The 17,932-nt window shown below is 36.0% G+C and overlaps 1 protein-coding gene across 3 annotated transcripts in view; it reads left to right on the top strand.

The window, feature by feature from the left end:
- Positions 1 to 10,999, top strand: part of LOC123678984 (neuroligin-1-like) — a 260,712-nt gene extending 249,713 nt beyond the window's left edge. For all 3 annotated transcript variants that reach the window (XM_045616289.1, XM_045616290.1, XM_045616288.1), the window contains 2 exons: positions 8,497 to 8,661; positions 10,507 to 10,999. In XM_045616289.1, the coding sequence (XP_045472245.1) occupies positions 8,497 to 8,661; positions 10,507 to 10,928 (587 nt within the window). In that variant the 3' untranslated portion in view covers positions 10,929 to 10,999. The remainder of the gene's footprint in view (positions 1 to 8,496; positions 8,662 to 10,506) is intronic.
- The last annotated feature ends 6,933 nt before the right edge of the window (positions 11,000 to 17,932 follow it).

The following is a 17,932-nucleotide window of genomic DNA, read 5'->3' as shown; positions in this document are numbered from 1 at the left end:
GATAAGTAGTATTAATGAGTTACTTTAGGTTTTTTCAATGAAAAAGATTCAATTTAAAATTGTTATATAATATCAACACTATGTTGCAACGATTTGGCAAGTTTCAATTCATGCTACACTACTGGAAATTAAAAAAACGCGGTGGTTTGTCGATTCGTCGTGTGTGGTTGGTCGCCGATGAAGCGCCAACGGATGCGCGTTTTTAGAGAAAGAAACAGAGAGAATTTTATGAAAGATTTTCAATAATTATCGAGACTTCAGGAAAGATACATACCTTGTTTTAGATTTCAGCCATTACTAGTTTTTGAGTTGTAGAATTTAATTCTATCTCCCGTCGGAATGTAACAACAGAAACCTCTGTTGGAATTGAAAAATATTAAAATGTACAACCACCCTTGGGATTTAATAATGAAAATCTCCATTGGGATTGAAATATCGTGAAAAGGAACTTCCTTGAGATATACAAGTTGGAATAGTAGGTACGTTGAATCACTTTAGTTCCTGAATCTGAGAGAATACCTGCGTAATACCTGACGTTATTACATCAACTTCGCTATGGGAATTGGATTACATAATAGCTACCTTATAAGGTATGGTGTTCAGAAGACTGAAAATAATTTACAGAAGAGGTTCCATCCTTATAGCAGAGTAATTCAGTAAAAACCGACTTAAGTTCAGTTTTCATTTAAATATTATTTGTTGAGAGTGGGTAGGAGTTTTGTTGCCAAATAAACCAAACCACCCCTAGAAATCAGTCTTAGAGTCTCATGGGCAATTGTAACGTAACAATGTTTTATTTAAAATTTCATGTCATTTGTGTTCAGTAGGTTTACCATTCAATCAAGGAGAAATGCACGCTTCAACAACGTTCAGAAATTATTTTATCAAGATCAGTACTCATCAGTCAATGTTGAGAAATTTGAGAATAATTCATGGACGACAATATTCAGTTGATCGACTCACTATTCATCGTATTGCAGACGTATTGCAATAAGCTCTATTAGTGTGACGTCACACACCGCCATTTTTGGTTCTCATGTCAGTGTTCGGAATCCGAACTAATAAATTGTCATTCAAATTAGTACGGTGTCGTTGAAGGAATTGGCTTATTTTCATAAATAAGTATATTTGAGGAACTATTTCAGTATTAATTGATAGACAGAAGGAACGAGGTTGATACCAGTAAGTTTGAATCCTGTATCATTCCCCAGATTTTGAAGGAATTGGCTTATTTTCATAAATAAGTGTATTTGAGGAACGATTTCAGTATTAATTGATAGACAGAAGGAACGAGGTTAATACCAGTAAGTTTGAATCCTGTATCATTCCCCAGATTCTGTATAAAGTATAAATCTTATTCATCAAAATAAGCCAATTTCTTCAACGACAAAGTACTAATTTGATGACAATTTGTTTGTTTGGATTCCGAACACTGATAGGAGAACCAATAATAGCGGTGTGTGACGTTATCACTAATAGAGCGTATTATGTCCATTTCAAATTGTATCATTGCTATTATAAAACCTAGGATTAGGTAACATTGGATCATTCTCCTATAACAGAGAATAATATCCATTTCTATATTTCTGTACCCTAAAAATTTACACGGTATCACATTGAAAAGGAAACATAGTTCTTTTGGGATATTGAAAAACCGCTCAGATCCCTCAATTTTGTTCTCAAAGGGGACTTTTTACATAAAAATCAAATCATTTCATCCCTCTTCGCGGCAAATACAATCCCCAATATATTTGAAAAATATCTCCCTCTGGAACTAAATTGATGGGTACGATAGATTCCCCAAAATCCTCATTTTTCTACCCGAAAAGACCACCGTTTCTTTTTCAACGTGACACCGTGTATAATAATACTCTAAACCTATCTGGTAGCTCGTTCCATATCGGTACCTAATAAGCTTCTAAATCGAATGAGTATATCCAGCCCATTCACAGCATCTTCAGATAAGACCTTATTACCCCATCAAGAAAGCTATTCGGGCGATGTTACGGTACGATTTTCTCCCAATATTGCTTCCTGTTTCTCGTGGAACTTGTGGAAAACTAAGATAGAGATCCGGAGTAATAAAGTTGCATATGATCTTTCCTCACTTAGCCGGATATTTGGGTTTGGGTCCCCGAACGAATTTCAAGTTTAATAGTCGCTCAGGAAAACACAAGTCTCTTGAATGTGTAGATTACTGGCTTTGTTATGGTCCAAACGATCGAAATTTCCGTCAACTAATGATTTTGGATATTCGGATAATGCGACCCTGGATTTCAAATTTTAGAATAGTTACTGACTGTGCTGACTAATGTTGTTTAGGAATTGAAACGGTCATGAAAAATTAGCCCTGAATGTGAATCAAGCATACGTTTCTACGGAAGATTGGTCAAGCGAACTTGACAGCGCTGAAGAGTATCATAATGTACTACTTTTTGAAAGGTCACATATAAGATTTGCTTTCCCCTTGAATGCTGTCAGTGGTTATCAGAAACCAATCGATTCCCACATAATAAAATGCACTACTTAGCCATGTTTCTTTGCAGATGTAACTAAGCAATCGATGAACAAACGATTTATTCCATTATTTATGTATTTTACAAGAATATTTCATCATTAAGCTTTCACAGGCCATCGAAGAGAGTTATATTTCTCCTTCAATAATATTCGCAATGAATATAGGTTATTCCAATAGGAATTAAATAATTTGAAATGGTTATAATGGCACTATGTGTATTATGGAAAAAAGTTGTGAAAAATTGGAATGATCGAATGGACTTAGTAACAGGTCAATTGAAAAGTTCCCGTTCTACCATAGTAAAAAACATTTTTTTGGCGAAACTCGATTTTATTATTCAACTCAGTTGCCTGCGAGGGCAATACAGCGATTATAGCGATCTTTCAACTTTTCGATACCATTATGTAGTACAATTTGTCTTTCACATCAAAATAGGCCTCAGTTTCAACGATTGCTACTTCTTGGCGCTAAATTTCTTTTCAGCGAGCATTCTTTTGAGGACTGAGAACAGAAGTGGATTCAGAAGCATTTCGAAACCCAATTCATGCAATTTTGTCATTGTTTTCATTAATTTTTGACAAGGCGCATTGTCTTGATGAAACAGCACCTTTTTTTAACGGTTTCATCCTTTAAACGATCCAATAACGCTATATAATAATCGATGTTGATGGTCTGGCCCTTTTGGAAGTAATCAATGAATATTATACCTTACGCATCCCAGAATACTGATGCCATAATCTTGCCAGCTGACTGTTGTGTTTTCCCTCGCTTTGGACTCGGTTCATCGTGTGCAGTCCACTCAGCTGACTTTCGATTGGACTCCGGAGTAAAATGATGTAGCCATGTTTCATCCATTGTCGCATATCGAAGCAAAAATTCAGGTTTATTGCACTTAATCAGCTTTAAACACTGCTCAGAATCATTAACACGCTGTTGCTCTTGATCGATTGTGAGCTCGCGCGGCATCCATTTTGCACACAGCTTTCTCATGTATATTCGTGAATGATATGATGTACACGTTCAGATGATATCTTCACAATGTCTGCTATCTTGATCAACTTCACTTTACGGTCATTCAAAATCATTTTGAGAACTTTTTTTATTTTTTCGTCGGTTACAGCCTCTTTTGGGCGTCCACTGCGTTCGCCATTCAGTGCTCATTTCGTTACATTTAAACTTAGCATATCAATCAATTATGGTGGATTTTCCTGGTGCCAACCCCGGAAACTCTACATCAAGCCAAGATTTTGCTTCGACTGTATTTTTTCCTCTCGAAAATCAATATTTTATCAGCACACGAAATTCTTTTTTTCTATATTTTTTCAAATAACAAAAGTAGCTACACTCACAACGCAATATCTCACAAACTAATGGTCGGACTGCTGTCAAGTTTTGACACATATCGTTTGAAGGTTGGTACTAACTAAAAATCATATGGATTTAATACTAACACCTCCATCTGTGCATCAGACCGGGGACTTTTCAATTGGCCTAATACGCCAGAAATAATATTTAAAAAATAAGTGCAATGAAGTTATCTGCCAGATTGAAATAATGATAATGCATTCCAACAATATTTCTGTCTTCTATTATCAAGTTCTCGAACTCTTACAAAAAAACACCCATTTAAACTTCAACATAAAATCCTCTCTCAAAGTTGATCCCCATTTTCGCGAATGAGAAGGAATTCCTCGTTTTTCTATATGACGAAGAATTCTCCCCAGATTGGCAAGCTCAGGTAATTGATCAACGTTCCACTTCTCAATCACTTTGAAGGCCTTTTTTCACGTAATTCGAGAACGAGGTTCAATCAAAACGAGTCATCCATAAATTCACGATCCCTGGGTAAACAACAACCGTACGATCAAAATTGGATTTGTGCGCTTTTTAGCCGTATTGCCGTACGTAGGGAATGCCGCTGGCAAGAAATCTTCCGTAACGGGATAGTTTGATCGAATTCTCAAGAAAATTCCACTTGACAGCTCGTTCTAGGGGTTTTCACCTTTTGTTAGAAGAAAAAGACGGCTAGAGGTTCCATTCGTTCTTGATAATTATTCTTCATTATTAGTTCTTTTTATATAACAGATTTTAGCGATTAATGTGTTAAAGTAATAGTTTTAGGATAATCAGAAATTGACCGCATTGTTTCAAAAAGAAACATACTTAGTGGTCACTAAGTATGACTGATACTAATAGTAATAAAGGCAACACTGTGTATAATCTTTTGACATTGCTTATGTCAGTTGATTTCAGTAGTTTATGTCATTTTTTATGGAAAGATACACGCTTCAACTACGCCTAGAAATCTTTGAATTGTTTCTGCATAGTGAGAGAATTTTGAGGAGAAATTTTGGATGACAATATTCAATTGAATGACTCACTATTCGTCGTATTGTCCTAAATGTGTTGCCATTATGTTCATTAGTCCATGAGTCAAGCGAACTTAACAGCGCTGAAGAGTCTCCTAATGTAATACTTTTTGAAAGGTCACTCCTTCGGATTATAAACAAATTTGAAATGAAATTTTTTTCTTTAAATTTGTCCACAACACGAGGATTAGTGAATCGATCTACTAAATAATATTGTCAATGAATTATTCTAACTACCTATTCACAAATGAACACTGATCTTGATGAATCAATTCAACAATTTCTAAACGTGTATCTCTTCATGATTGTATGGCATAACCTATTGAAAACAAATGACATAAAAATGTCAAAACGTGAAAAATCTTTCGATTCATATTATTTTTCAATCCATTCAAGTTTCGTAGAAATTTTATACATATATTTCCTACCTACAGTATGCTAAAACAAATCCAAGTTAAAATACTGTAGAGATTAATTTTTCATACAAGAAATCATAGCTTCACACACCTATAAGGAAAGTATTTTTTCAATGTCATGAAAAAGATCTCACTCACTGGTTTAATATCATGAAATAGAATAAGTGTCACTTCTCCTCTGAATAAAATATGTTAGTTTTTTTCAAGCGTTCAGAAATTATATAAAATCTGAAGAGCAAAGTTTAAATAAGTTCTATCTTAACTATAACGATCATTAAATTGATTGACCAATGAAAAATTCGCCTAGTTATGGTTGTCATGCTGAATTAATTTTGACAGACATGAAGTATTGGGTACATAGCAGAGATGCTGAGCCCATGATTGCTGCCCTGGATCCCCAAGAGCCAGTTGGTGTCCAAACAGGCAGTTGTTGAGAAAAGAAGAAGAAGAAGACATGAAGTACAATAGTTGATATCATTGCTAGGCTACACTTTTCCCTCCGTCGTTCATCGTTGACATAGCAACAATTTTCACTCACAAAGTAGAACTTTCCGATCATCTTGTCAGTCAAAATATTACATTGTTATTGTTCGTTCGAAAAAAAAAACATTTTATATCAGATTTTGAAACAGCCAGGAATACTTTTTAAGGAATATAATAAGATAAACCAATTATTTTTCGTTCCAGACCTATTCTCCTGTTATTGATAAGATCTCCGTCTTATATTCACAGCAAAAAAAAAAACTATTAATGTAAACGAAATTAAATACGAATACCAGCATTTCCACGAATTAAACCTTATACCAAGAAACATGAGGTTTCGCGCAGTTTTCTATCCCGAGAACTCGTAGAAAGTCGCAAAGGGCGTAATTAAATGAGAAACTTCAAAGAGCTCCCGGTGGAAAGTTGAAAATGCGTAGCCCCAATTTTATAATCTTTGCCGGCTTGAAAGAACACGGCTTAGGAAAAGAAGGACCTATTAATTTCCAGCGTGTTTTCGTCAGGCAATTAATGGAATTGTTTATTTTCCACCATTCATAATAATTAAGATGCATTAACGTACCTAGCCGACTCGGTGAGATTGAGATGAATAAGAAGGGGAAGTATTTGAATGTATTCATCCTCCGATTTTGTGTAATGATTCATTATGTAAGGTGTAGTACAAAGAAATCCATTATTTTTGCATGAAAAACAAGTCTTTAATTACTATAGTTAAAATTACCCGATTTAAGTCAAATATGCGCCGTTTTGTTCGATAACTCGTTACCATATTGAAGGTAACATCATTATGCCTTCCTCATAGAAGCCCTCGTGTCTGTCGACAAAAAATTGAGACAGTATATTTTAACAAGCCTCTGTTGAAAAGAATTTTTCACGAGCAAAATTGTTCGCTATGGACAAGAACAGATGGTAATCACTTGGAGCCAGGTCCGGACTATAAGGTGGATGCATAAGAACTTCCCAACCAAGCTTACGGAGCTTCTGACGAGTACTATCGATGTATGTGGCCTGGCATTATCCCGTTGGAACACAATTCCTCTCCTATTGGCCAAAGCTGGCCGCTACTTGGCGATTGCTTCCTTCAGATGGTCCAATTGTTGACAGTACAGTTCCGAGTTAACAGTTGTGCCGTAGGGGAGCAGCTCATAGTAGATTAATCCTTGCCAATCCCACCAAACACATAACAAAACTTCCTGGCCGTCAATCCAAGCTATCACGACCGTTTTCGCTTGACGTTGTCGTGAGTGGTCCACTTTTCATCACCAATCACTTCAAAAAGGGGTCGATTTTGTTGCGAGTCAGAAGCAATTCGCACATGAAAATTCAGTCCATGACGTTTTTTGCGTTAACTCGTGTGTTACCCATACATCAAGCTTCTTCTTGAGACCAACCTTATGGAAAGGGTTCCTAACTGCTTTTTATGTAATCTTTAGTTCTTGGACAACCGAAACTGTACTTGCATGACAGTCGGACTCGATGATGTCCAAGATTTTCATTGATATTTTCGACAATTGGCCTTCCAGTGCGTGATGCATTTTTGATATCCAGAACGAAATCGAGGAAACCAAAATTGTGCATGATTGGCTGTTAGAGTAGCAGGGCCATAAGCGCTATTTACATTTTCAGCCGCTTCACGCCTGGCTTGCATTTTCGCCTTTATCGAAGAAAAACTGTGATAGAATCAAGCCTTGGAGATGTGTGGCTGCCGTAAACATTTACGGTGATCGAACTTATCATTGACAAATTTCCTCATAAAGATTGTTCATTTAAACTTTACTATTGAAAATTTTTCACTTCTCGGTTAGCCGATAGAGTGACTTAATTAATTATACATGTTAATTTACAATTTATTTCTAATTTTCGAGATATTAGAATGAAATTAACAATAATTATTATTCAAAATGAAAATTTTTCGATCTTCCTCACACATAAGTATTTTCCTTTGAAATTTTTCACTGACCATTTCGATGTGCACCCACCTGAACATAATTGAAGTGCAACCCTGCTAAAGGTTCTCTGATCTGAATCCGAACAAATTTCAACTCTCATGTAGGAGCTACTTATGGAGCTAATAATCCTCTTTTGCGTGAACGTTTCAACCATGACGAGGAAATCTGAGAGTGGCAAACTCAGGTAATTGATCAACGTTCCCCCCTGCAATCAATCTGAAAGCTCTTTTTCCGAATAAGTTGAGAACGAAGTTCAATCGAAACGAGCCTGCTATAAATTCACCTTGAGTAAACAACAACAGTGTGATCAAAATTGGATTTGTGTGTTTTTTAGGCGTATTAGCGACTATAAAGATTGCCTCCGTTAAAAATTCTGAGGAAGAGTTTGCTCAAATAATCAAGAAAACTTGGGTTATTTGCGCGGGATACTTTAAGATAATCAAGAATCAATTGCTATACACCATCATAATCGTAGTTTCATTTTTACTCTCCTTTCTTGAGAGTTTATGCAGAGTAAGAATTGTTATTCTAAAATAAAATGTATTCGCGTGAACAAATAATTTAACTCATCATATGCTATTTGAAAGCTGACAGCGAAGATGAAGTGATTTATTTTATCTCTGAGAAGACAGATCAAACATTCTTGGATAATTTTCATCGTTTCGAAAAATACATTTGCATTCAGTAAATGCTATCATTTTTCCTAATGAATAGAAATTGATGATTGAATTTTTGAATTCTAGGCCCCGTAAGACCAGAATCGTTGTCTCACATGCCACCACCTCTTTTTCCTGCTCCTATGACAGATTCACATGCCAATGTTGCCAGTGGAATGGGTGGTAGCAACACGGAATGCATTTCCAGCACCACTGAAGAAGATATTGGGGCCAAACTAGATATCAGAGATGGTGAGTATATTAGAAAAGCTTTTTTTTCGTTTTTATATACTTTAGAAAATCTCAAAGCTTGACTCATTCGCTTAAAAAGTCGATTCTTATCAAAACTGAATTTCTAAGAACCTTTTTTTCTCAAGTTTCACAGGAGGAATAGGTGAATTTTTGAATTTGAGCAACCTTTTGTTCAGTATATTCAAAGTCACTTGAACTAATCCATAAAAACGCTTGGCCACTTTGAAGTGGATACCGCGATCCGCTAAATACCGAGATTCATTTTGAAGTATTATTAGGCAATTAATTCACTGGTCCCAAAGGAATTTCTGGAAACTTGGACAATAATCGAAATATTCTAGCTTGCTCCAAGTGACTTCGAATAAACTCTACACCTCAGTAAGATATACCGACGCCTCCGTCATTTTGCAACATATTTTCTGAAAACTGTTTCGATTAGCTAATTACCATTTATATTTTCAAAACACAAAAATTGTGAATACGATTGATAAATTTGGTGTTCAATGACATTCGTATATATTTATCAGTAACCATTCATCACAAAATATAGACAAACATAAAAAATCAAATTGCTAAATATGCTTTGCTGTTAAACAAGTCTGAAAAAATGTATAATCTACAGGTAAATACAATCAAATCAGCCCGCATTTCCTAACAAATTCTGAGGCCTTTGCTGGAATTGAATTAAAAGAACAATAGAATAATTTAGCCCGTATTCTCTCACTATTCCGAAAACCATTACTGGAATTGCATTGGGAGAACAATAAATGTTAATGCGTTTATTTCATTTAAATTATACGTGTGTATAGTTTTGTAGATATCTAAAATTGGAGTTTCTCGTATATTTTTGGTATCAATTGATGGAAAAAAATCAACTGATGTGCATGATCAGTAGTATTTCAAGCTGTCTAATAAAATAATATGATTTACACAGTTGTTTTCAACGAAAAAAATTAGCCTATACTTTTTTTATAATATATTTATTTTTATATTTTTGGTTCAATATTTCTAATAAAAGAATAGAAGTTTATTGACCATACACTACAATATGTTAACAACAGAGTCAATGACTTTATCTTTAGTTTACAGTTTCTTAGTTTAGAGAATCAAAACAATTTTCATTCTGACCCTGACCCATTAAAGCAAAACTCAAAAGAGGAGTGTCACAATCAGTAGTAAACGTCATCGGTTTAAAGGTAGTAAGTCCAAGTTAATATAAATGTCATATTCAGTTTTGAGCTAGAATTAGTAAAGTCGCTATTTGAAAATTCAAGAATAAAGAAAACCAAATTTTTTTTACTATTATAAAATGGTCTAATATTCAAAATTTATAATTTTATGAATTTTTCTCTATCCGTTATCAATATCCAGTTTTTCGCTCGCAATCTGAACTGCATATGACTTTTTTCATTCATCAATTCCTTAGGAGCAACATCTTGGAGGTATATAAGTAAAATATCTCTGTCCAATATTTTTCTTGCATCTAGGCCTACTGTATTTGTGTTTTTCCTGGTATTGTATTTGTATTGGACATTGAAAACAATAACAATAAAAGAATGCGCTCTTGGAGACCCCACATACCTATAAAGAGTTCTGACTCTAGGAAATCGCTGACTCGAAGGCAGCAGCTTTTGAGCTTCCTCGTTCTCATCATTTTGTCTATTTACTGTAAAAATCATTCTAATTCTAATATTCTTGAATATTTTCCAACTATTTATTGAAAAATCATTAGATTTTCAATATTCTCCGAAGTAGGAACAAGCAATAAACCATTAATTCCATGTAAAAACAACTCGAAAATATCTTCGATAAATCTAACACAGAATTATTCATGCTTTGTTGCAGGTGACGTTGAAGAGAATGAGGAGATCCTCCAGCAACTAGCGTCCCGAAATTACTACAGCTACACTGCCGCCTTGGGGGTAACCGTTGGGGTCGGATGTCTCCTCCTTGTGCTCAATATGTTGATATATGCCGGAATTTACTACCAGCGAGATAGACGTAGGAAAGACGAAGATTGTTCGATACAGTTAAGCTCCATACCTACCTCCTCAGAGATGAGCTGTCAACAAGGACTCTCATGCGATTCCATCGATCAGAAATCGAAGCAAAACGATGAAATGCCCCCAAGGTATTCCACGAGGGGTCCTCCTGAAGGCCAGAATACCTCTAAGAAAGAGAAACCACTTCCTCCAGTCAGAACATCGAGTAGCATCTCGAATGCTACGGTTAAAAAGAGAGTGCAAATTCAGGAAATTTCTGTATAGTATTTACCATAACTTTAATATCTCAAGTTAAATCATTATTGTATTGTTTACTAATAAAAATTTTTCTTCAATTGTGGTAATATGTTTAATCCTGTTGGAGATTTCTATAAAAAGTCTAGAAACTCGAGATAGGTGTTTGAAAGTGAATGCTGCTCAAAAAAAAAACTCTTCAATTATTGCGAGCCGATTATATTGAATGAAGAGCATCAGCATCAGCTTTGAAAATGAGAAATGAGTGGTTCTTCGCTAGCCCGAGAGGTGATGTCGAAGGCTGCGCAATTCTCAGAACGACAAAGCTTGGGGCATAAACCCAACCGTTCTACCTCAAAATTACCATGCTGTATTATGAGGATGAGGTGTATATGGCAGGAGCCACTGATTTGTCATACGGACGATTCCATCAGTGGTCACGTGATGAAATAGCAATCGGTAAGAAAGGACAAACCTCAAAAATTTTCTGAGGGCACTTCGCCAAAAATGAGGAAAGCACTGGTATAAAGTCAAGAGCTGGCGCCCTTGAAGACCACCTGATTGCATATAGATATCTGTAGTCTCCATAAATAGTTTATCTAATACGAGCGCTCAAAAGCTCCAAATTTCACGTCAGTGCTTTACTCATTTTATTTTTCGATATTCTGTTTGAGTTGACTCTGTGCTTGCACGAGAGATGGCGTCGTGAGCTGCGCATCACTCTCTAATTCGGCACCGCTGGGTATTTAAACTCACCGCATTGCAGGAAAGTCACCATGCTCCACTCTTGAGTTTTTGATATATTTGACAAAGATCACTAGATGTCATTAGTGATTTCGAGATGAAACGTCGTCGTAATCCTCAGTAGAGGGGCCCACCTTCGAAATAGGCTCTAGAAAGTTTTCTATGATTAGGAGGAAATTATAAACACGAAATATTGTATGAATTATTCTATATATACAAGCAAAATGTCAATATAGAAAAATACTAATGTTAAAATAGAGTCCCATACTAAGATCCGAAACAGTAAATTTGCGCCACATATTGGCTTGGGGTGGGCTAATGGAGTTTTTTCAATGGATGGTCAATAGATGACGCTGTATGATCCTCAATAATTATATTATATGATACGAATTTCTGTTTTCGAACCAAGAATCAAAAATTTAGTCTTCGAATTGAGTAACAGGATCATATAAGACCGAAGAGGTATATCAGGAGCAGGAGAACTATTGAATAGGCAACACATAAAACGCTTCCAAGTATGATTGATTGCCTGCAGAAGATCTGCGACTCGTTTACATCCTTAGTAATCATATGTTCCTGATACGAATTTATATTTTCGGATTCGATTTTCGTGTGTGAAATGAGTAAATTCGAATCAAAAATTTAGTCTTCGAATTTTGTAACAGGATCATATGACACCGGAGAAGTATATTAAGAGTAGAATAACAATTGCATAGGCAACACACAAAACGCCTCCGAGTATGATTGATTGCCTGGAGAAGATCTGCGACCCCTTAACCTCCTTCGAAATTATATGTTCCTGATACGAATTTCTGTTTTCGGATTTGATTTTCATGTGTGAAATGAGTAAATTCGAACCAAGAATCAGAAATTTAGTCTTCGAATTTTGTAAAAGGATCATATGAAACCGAGGAGGTAAATCAGGAGCAGGAGAACAATTGCATAGGCAACACACAAAACGCTTCCAAGTATGATTGATTGCCTGCAGAAGATTCGCGACTCGTTTACATCCTTAGTAACTATATGTTCCTCATACGAGTTTCTGTTTTCGGATTTGATTTTCGTGTGTGAAATGAGTAAATTCGAACCAAGAATCAGAAATTTAGTCTTCGAATTTTGTAACAGGATCATATGAAACCGAGGAGGTAAATCAGGAGCAGGAGAACAATTGCATAGGCAACACACAAAACGCTTCCAAGTATGATTGATTGCCTGCAGAAGATTCGCGACTCGTTTACATCCTTAGTAACTATATGTTCCTCATACGAGTTTCTGTTTTCGGATTTGATTTTCGTGTGTGAAATGAGTGAATTCGAACCAAGAATCAGAAATTTAGTCTTCGAATTTTGTAACAGGATCATATGAAACCGAGGAGGTAAATCAGGAGCAGGAGAACAATTGCATAGGCAACACACAAAACGCTTCCAAGTATGATTGATTGCCTGCAGAAGATTCGCGACTCGTTTACATCCTTAGCAACTATATGTTCCTCATACGAGTTTCTGTTTTCGGATTTGATTTTGTGATTTTGTGTGTGAAATGAGTAAATTCGAACCAAGAATCAAATATTTGAGTTTCATTTAGTCTTCGAATTTTGTAACAGGATCATATGAAACCGAGGAGGTAAATCAGGAGCAGGAGAACAATTGCATAGGCAACACACAAAACGCTTCCAAGTATGATTGATTGCCTGCAGAAGATTCGCGACTCGTTTACATCCTTAGTAACTATATGTTCCGCATACGAGTTTCTGTTTTCGGATTTGATTTTGTGATTTTGTGTGTGAAATGAGTAAATTCGAACCAAGAATCAAAAATTTAGTCTTCGAATTTTGTAACAGGATCATATGAAACCGAGGAGGTAAATCAGGAGCAGGAGAACAATTGCATAGGCAACACACAAAACGCTTCCTAGTATGATTGATTGCCTGCAGAAGATTCGCGACTCGTTTACATCCTTAGTAACTATATGTTCCTGATACGAATTTCTGTTTTCGGATTTGATTTTCGTGTGTGAAATGAGTAAATTCGAACCAAGAATCAGAAATTTAGTCTTCGAATTTTGTAACAGGATCATATGAAACCGAGGAGGTAAATCAGGAGCAGGAGAACAATTGCATAGGCAACACACAAAACGCTTCCTCATACGAGTTTCTGTTTTCGGATTTGATTTTGTGATTTTGTGTGTGAAATGAGTAAATTCGAACCAAGAATCAAAAATTTAGTCTTCGAATTTTGTAAAAGGATCATATGAAACCGAGGAGGTAAATCAGGAGCAGGAGAACAATTGCATAGGCAACACACAAAACGCTTCCAAGTATGATTGATTGCCTGCAGAAGATTTGCGACTCGTTTACATCCTCAGTAACTATATGTTCCTCATACGATTTTCTGTTTTCGGATTTGATTTTCGTGTGTGAAATGAGTAAATTCGAACCAAGAATCAAAAATTTAGTCTTCGAATTTTGTAACAGGATCATATGAAACCGAGGAGGTAAATCAGGAGCAGGAGAACAATTGCACAGGCAACACACAAAACGCTTCCAAGTATGATTGATTGCCTGCAGAAGATCTGCGACTCGTTTACATCCTTAGTAATCATATGTTCCTGATACGAATTTATATTTTCGGATTCGATTTTCGTGTGTGAAATGAGTAAATTCGAATCAAAAATTTAGTCTTCGAATTTTGTAACAGGATCATATGACACCGGAGAAGTATATTAAGAGTAGAATAACAATTGCATAGGCAACACACAAAACGCCTCCGATTGATGATTGATGATTGATTGCCTGGAGAAGATTTGCGACTCGTTTACATCCTTAGTAACTATATGTTCCTGATACGAATTTCTGTTTTCGGATTCGATTTTCGTGTGTGAAATGAGTAAATTCGGACCAAGAATCAAAAATTTAGTCTTCGAATTTTGTAACAGGATCATATGAAACGGAGGAGGTAAATCAGGAGCAGGAGAACAATTGCATAGGCAACACACAAAACGCTTCCAAGTATGATTGATTGCCTGCAGAAGATTTGCGACTCGTTTACATCCTTAGTAACTATATGTTCCTGATACGAATTTCTGTTTTCGGATTTGATTTTCGTGTGTGAAATGAGTAAATTCAAACCAAGAATCAGAAATTTAGTCTTCGAATTTTGTAAAAGGATCATATGAAACCGAGGAGGTAAATCAGGAGCAGGAGAACAATTGCATAGGCAACACACAAAACGCTTCCAAGTATGATTGATTGCCTGCAGAAGATTCGCGACTCGTTTACATCCTTAGTAACTATATGTTCCTCATACGAGTTTCTGTTTTCGGATTTGATTTTCGTGTGTGAAATGAGTAAATTCGAACCAAGAATCAGAAATTTAGTCTTCGAATTTTGTAACAGGATCATATGAAACCGAGGAGGTAAATCAGGAGCAGGAGAACAATTGCATAGGCAACACACAAAACGCTTCCAAGTATGATTGATTGCCTGCAGAAGATTCGCGACTCGTTTACATCCTTAGTAACTATATGTTCCTCATACGAGTTTCTGTTTTCGGATTTGATTTTCGTGTGTGAAATGAGTAAATTCGAACCAAGAATCAGAAATTTAGTCTTCGAATTTTGTAACAGGATCATATGAAACCGAGGAGGTAAATCAGGAGCAGGAGAACAATTGCATAGGCAACACACAAAACGCTTCCAAGTATGATTGATTGCCTGCAGAAGATTCGCGACTCGTTTACATCCTTAGTAACTATATGTTCCTCATACGAGTTTCTGTTTTCGGATTTGATTTTCGTGTGTGAAATGAGTAAATTCGAACCAAGAATCAGAAATTTAGTCTTCGAATTTTGTAACAGGATCATATGAAACCGAGGAGGTAAATCAGGAGCAGGAGAACAATTGCATAGGCAACACACAAAACGCTTCCAAGTATGATTGATTGCCTGCAGAAGATTCGCGACTCGTTTACATCCTTAGTAACTATATGTTCCTGATACGAATTTCTGTTTTCGGATTTGATTTTCGTGTGTGAAATGAGTAAATTCGAACCAAGAATCAGAAATTTAGTCTTCGAATTTTGTAACAGGATCATATGAAACCGAGGAGGTAAATCAGGAGCAGGAGAACAATTGCATAGGCAACACACAAAACGCTTCCAAGTATGATTGATTGCCTGCAGAAGATTCGCGACTCGTTTACATCCTTAGTAACTATATGTTCCTCATACGAGTTTCTGTTTTCGGATTTGATTTTGTGATTTTGTGTGTGAAATGAGTAAATCCGAACCAAGAATCAAAAATTTAGTCTTCGAATTTTGTAACAGGATCATATGAAAACGAGGAGGTAAATCAGGAGCAGGAGAACAATTGCATAGGCAACACACAAAACGCTTCCAAGTATGATTGATTGCCTGCAGAAGATTCGCGACTCGTTTACATCCTCAGTAACTATATGTTCCTCATACGAGTTTCTGTTTTCGGATTTGATTTTCGTGTGTGAAATGAGTAAATTCGAACCAAGAATCAAAAATTTAGTCTTCGAATTTTGTAACAGGATCATATGAAACCGAGGAGGTAAATCAGGAGCAGGAGAACAATTGCACAGGCAACACACAAAACGCTTCCAAGTATGATTGATTGCCTGCAGAAGATTCGCGACTCGTTTACATCCTTAGTAACTATATGTTCCTCATACGAGTTTCTGTTTTCGGATTTGATTTTCGTGTGTGAAATGAGTAAATTCGAACCAAGAATCAAAAATTTAGTCTTCGAATTTTGTAACAGGATCATATGAAAACGAGGAGGTAAATCAGGAGCAGGAGAACAATTGCATAGGCAACACACAAAACGCTTCCAAGTATGATTGATTGCCTGCAGAAGATTTGCGACTCGTTTACATCCTCAGTAACTATATGTTCCTCATACGAGTTTCTGTTTTCGGATTTGATTTTCGTGTGTGAAATGAGTAAATTCGAACCAAGAATCAAAAATTTAGTCTTCGAATTTTGTAACAGGATCATATGAAACCGAGGAGGTAAATCAGGAGCAGGAGAACAATTGCATAGGCAACACACAAAACGCTTCCAAGTATGATTGATTGCCTGCAGAAGATTCGCGACTCGTTTACATCCTTAGTAACTATATGTTCCTCATACGAGTTTCTGTTTTCGGATTTGATTTTGTGTGTGAAATGAGTAAATTCGAACCAAGAATCAAAAATTTAGTCTTCGAATTTTGTAACAGGATCATATGAAACCGAGGAGGTAAATCAGGAACAGGAGAACAATTGCATAGGCAACACACAAAACGCTTCCAAGTATGATTGATTGCCTGCAGAAGATTCGCGACTCGTTTACATCCTTAGTAACTATATGTTCCTCATACGAGTTTCTGTTTTCGGATTTGATTTTCGTGTGTGAAATGAGTAAATTCGAACCAAGAATCAAAAATTTAGTCTTCGAATTTTGTAACAGGATCATATGAAACCGAGGAGGTAAATCAGGAGCAGGAGAACAATTGCATAGGCAACACACAAAACGCTTCCAAGTATGATTGATTGCCTGCAGAAGATTTGCGACTCGTTTACATCCTGAGTAACTATATGTTCCTGATACGAATTTCTGTTTTCGGATTTGATTTTCGTGTGTGAAATGAGTAAATTCGAACCAAGAATCAAAAATTTAGTCTTCGAATTTTGTAACAGGATCATATGAAACCGAGGAGGTAAATCAGGAGCAGGAGAACTATTGAATAGGCAACACACAAAACGCTTCCAAGTATGATTGATTGCCTGCAGAAGATTCGCGACTCGTTTACATCCTTAGTAATTATATGTTCCTGATACGAATTTCTGTTTTCGGATTCGATTTGCGTGTGTGAAATGAGTAAATTCGAACCAAGAATTTGTTGTCCGAATTTTGTATATTTATATTTGACATTTCTCTCGATTCTCGGCTTTCGTGAATTTCTTCGTTCCATCAAAATCGAAGAAATAAAAAAGTGGACTAAGGAATTTCAATAAATTGTACTTAGAATAGATGCAAACATAAATATCCCATTACCAAAATATCCCTGGTTCTATAGGTTTGTTTTCTGTCCATTAGAATGGTAGTTATACCAAAGAATGATAAATTGTTTTATACCAATCTTCCAAAGAATGATTTAACGATTTTAATGCTTTCAAATCCATTCTTAACTATTTCAGTGAAACAAATGACGAAAAAGATTTTTATAGGGGATTAGCATATGCAAAGTGAAAAAAATTCCTGTTTCCTTGTGTAACGAAAAAACCAG

Source organism: Harmonia axyridis, chromosome 4 (genome assembly GCF_914767665.1).
Source record: "Harmonia axyridis chromosome 4, icHarAxyr1.1, whole genome shotgun sequence".
In the NCBI taxonomy this organism is placed as follows: Eukaryota; Metazoa; Arthropoda; class Insecta; order Coleoptera; family Coccinellidae; genus Harmonia; species Harmonia axyridis.
Note: the sequence above shows the minus strand (reverse complement) of the source record. Positions and strands in the feature narration are given on the sequence as shown.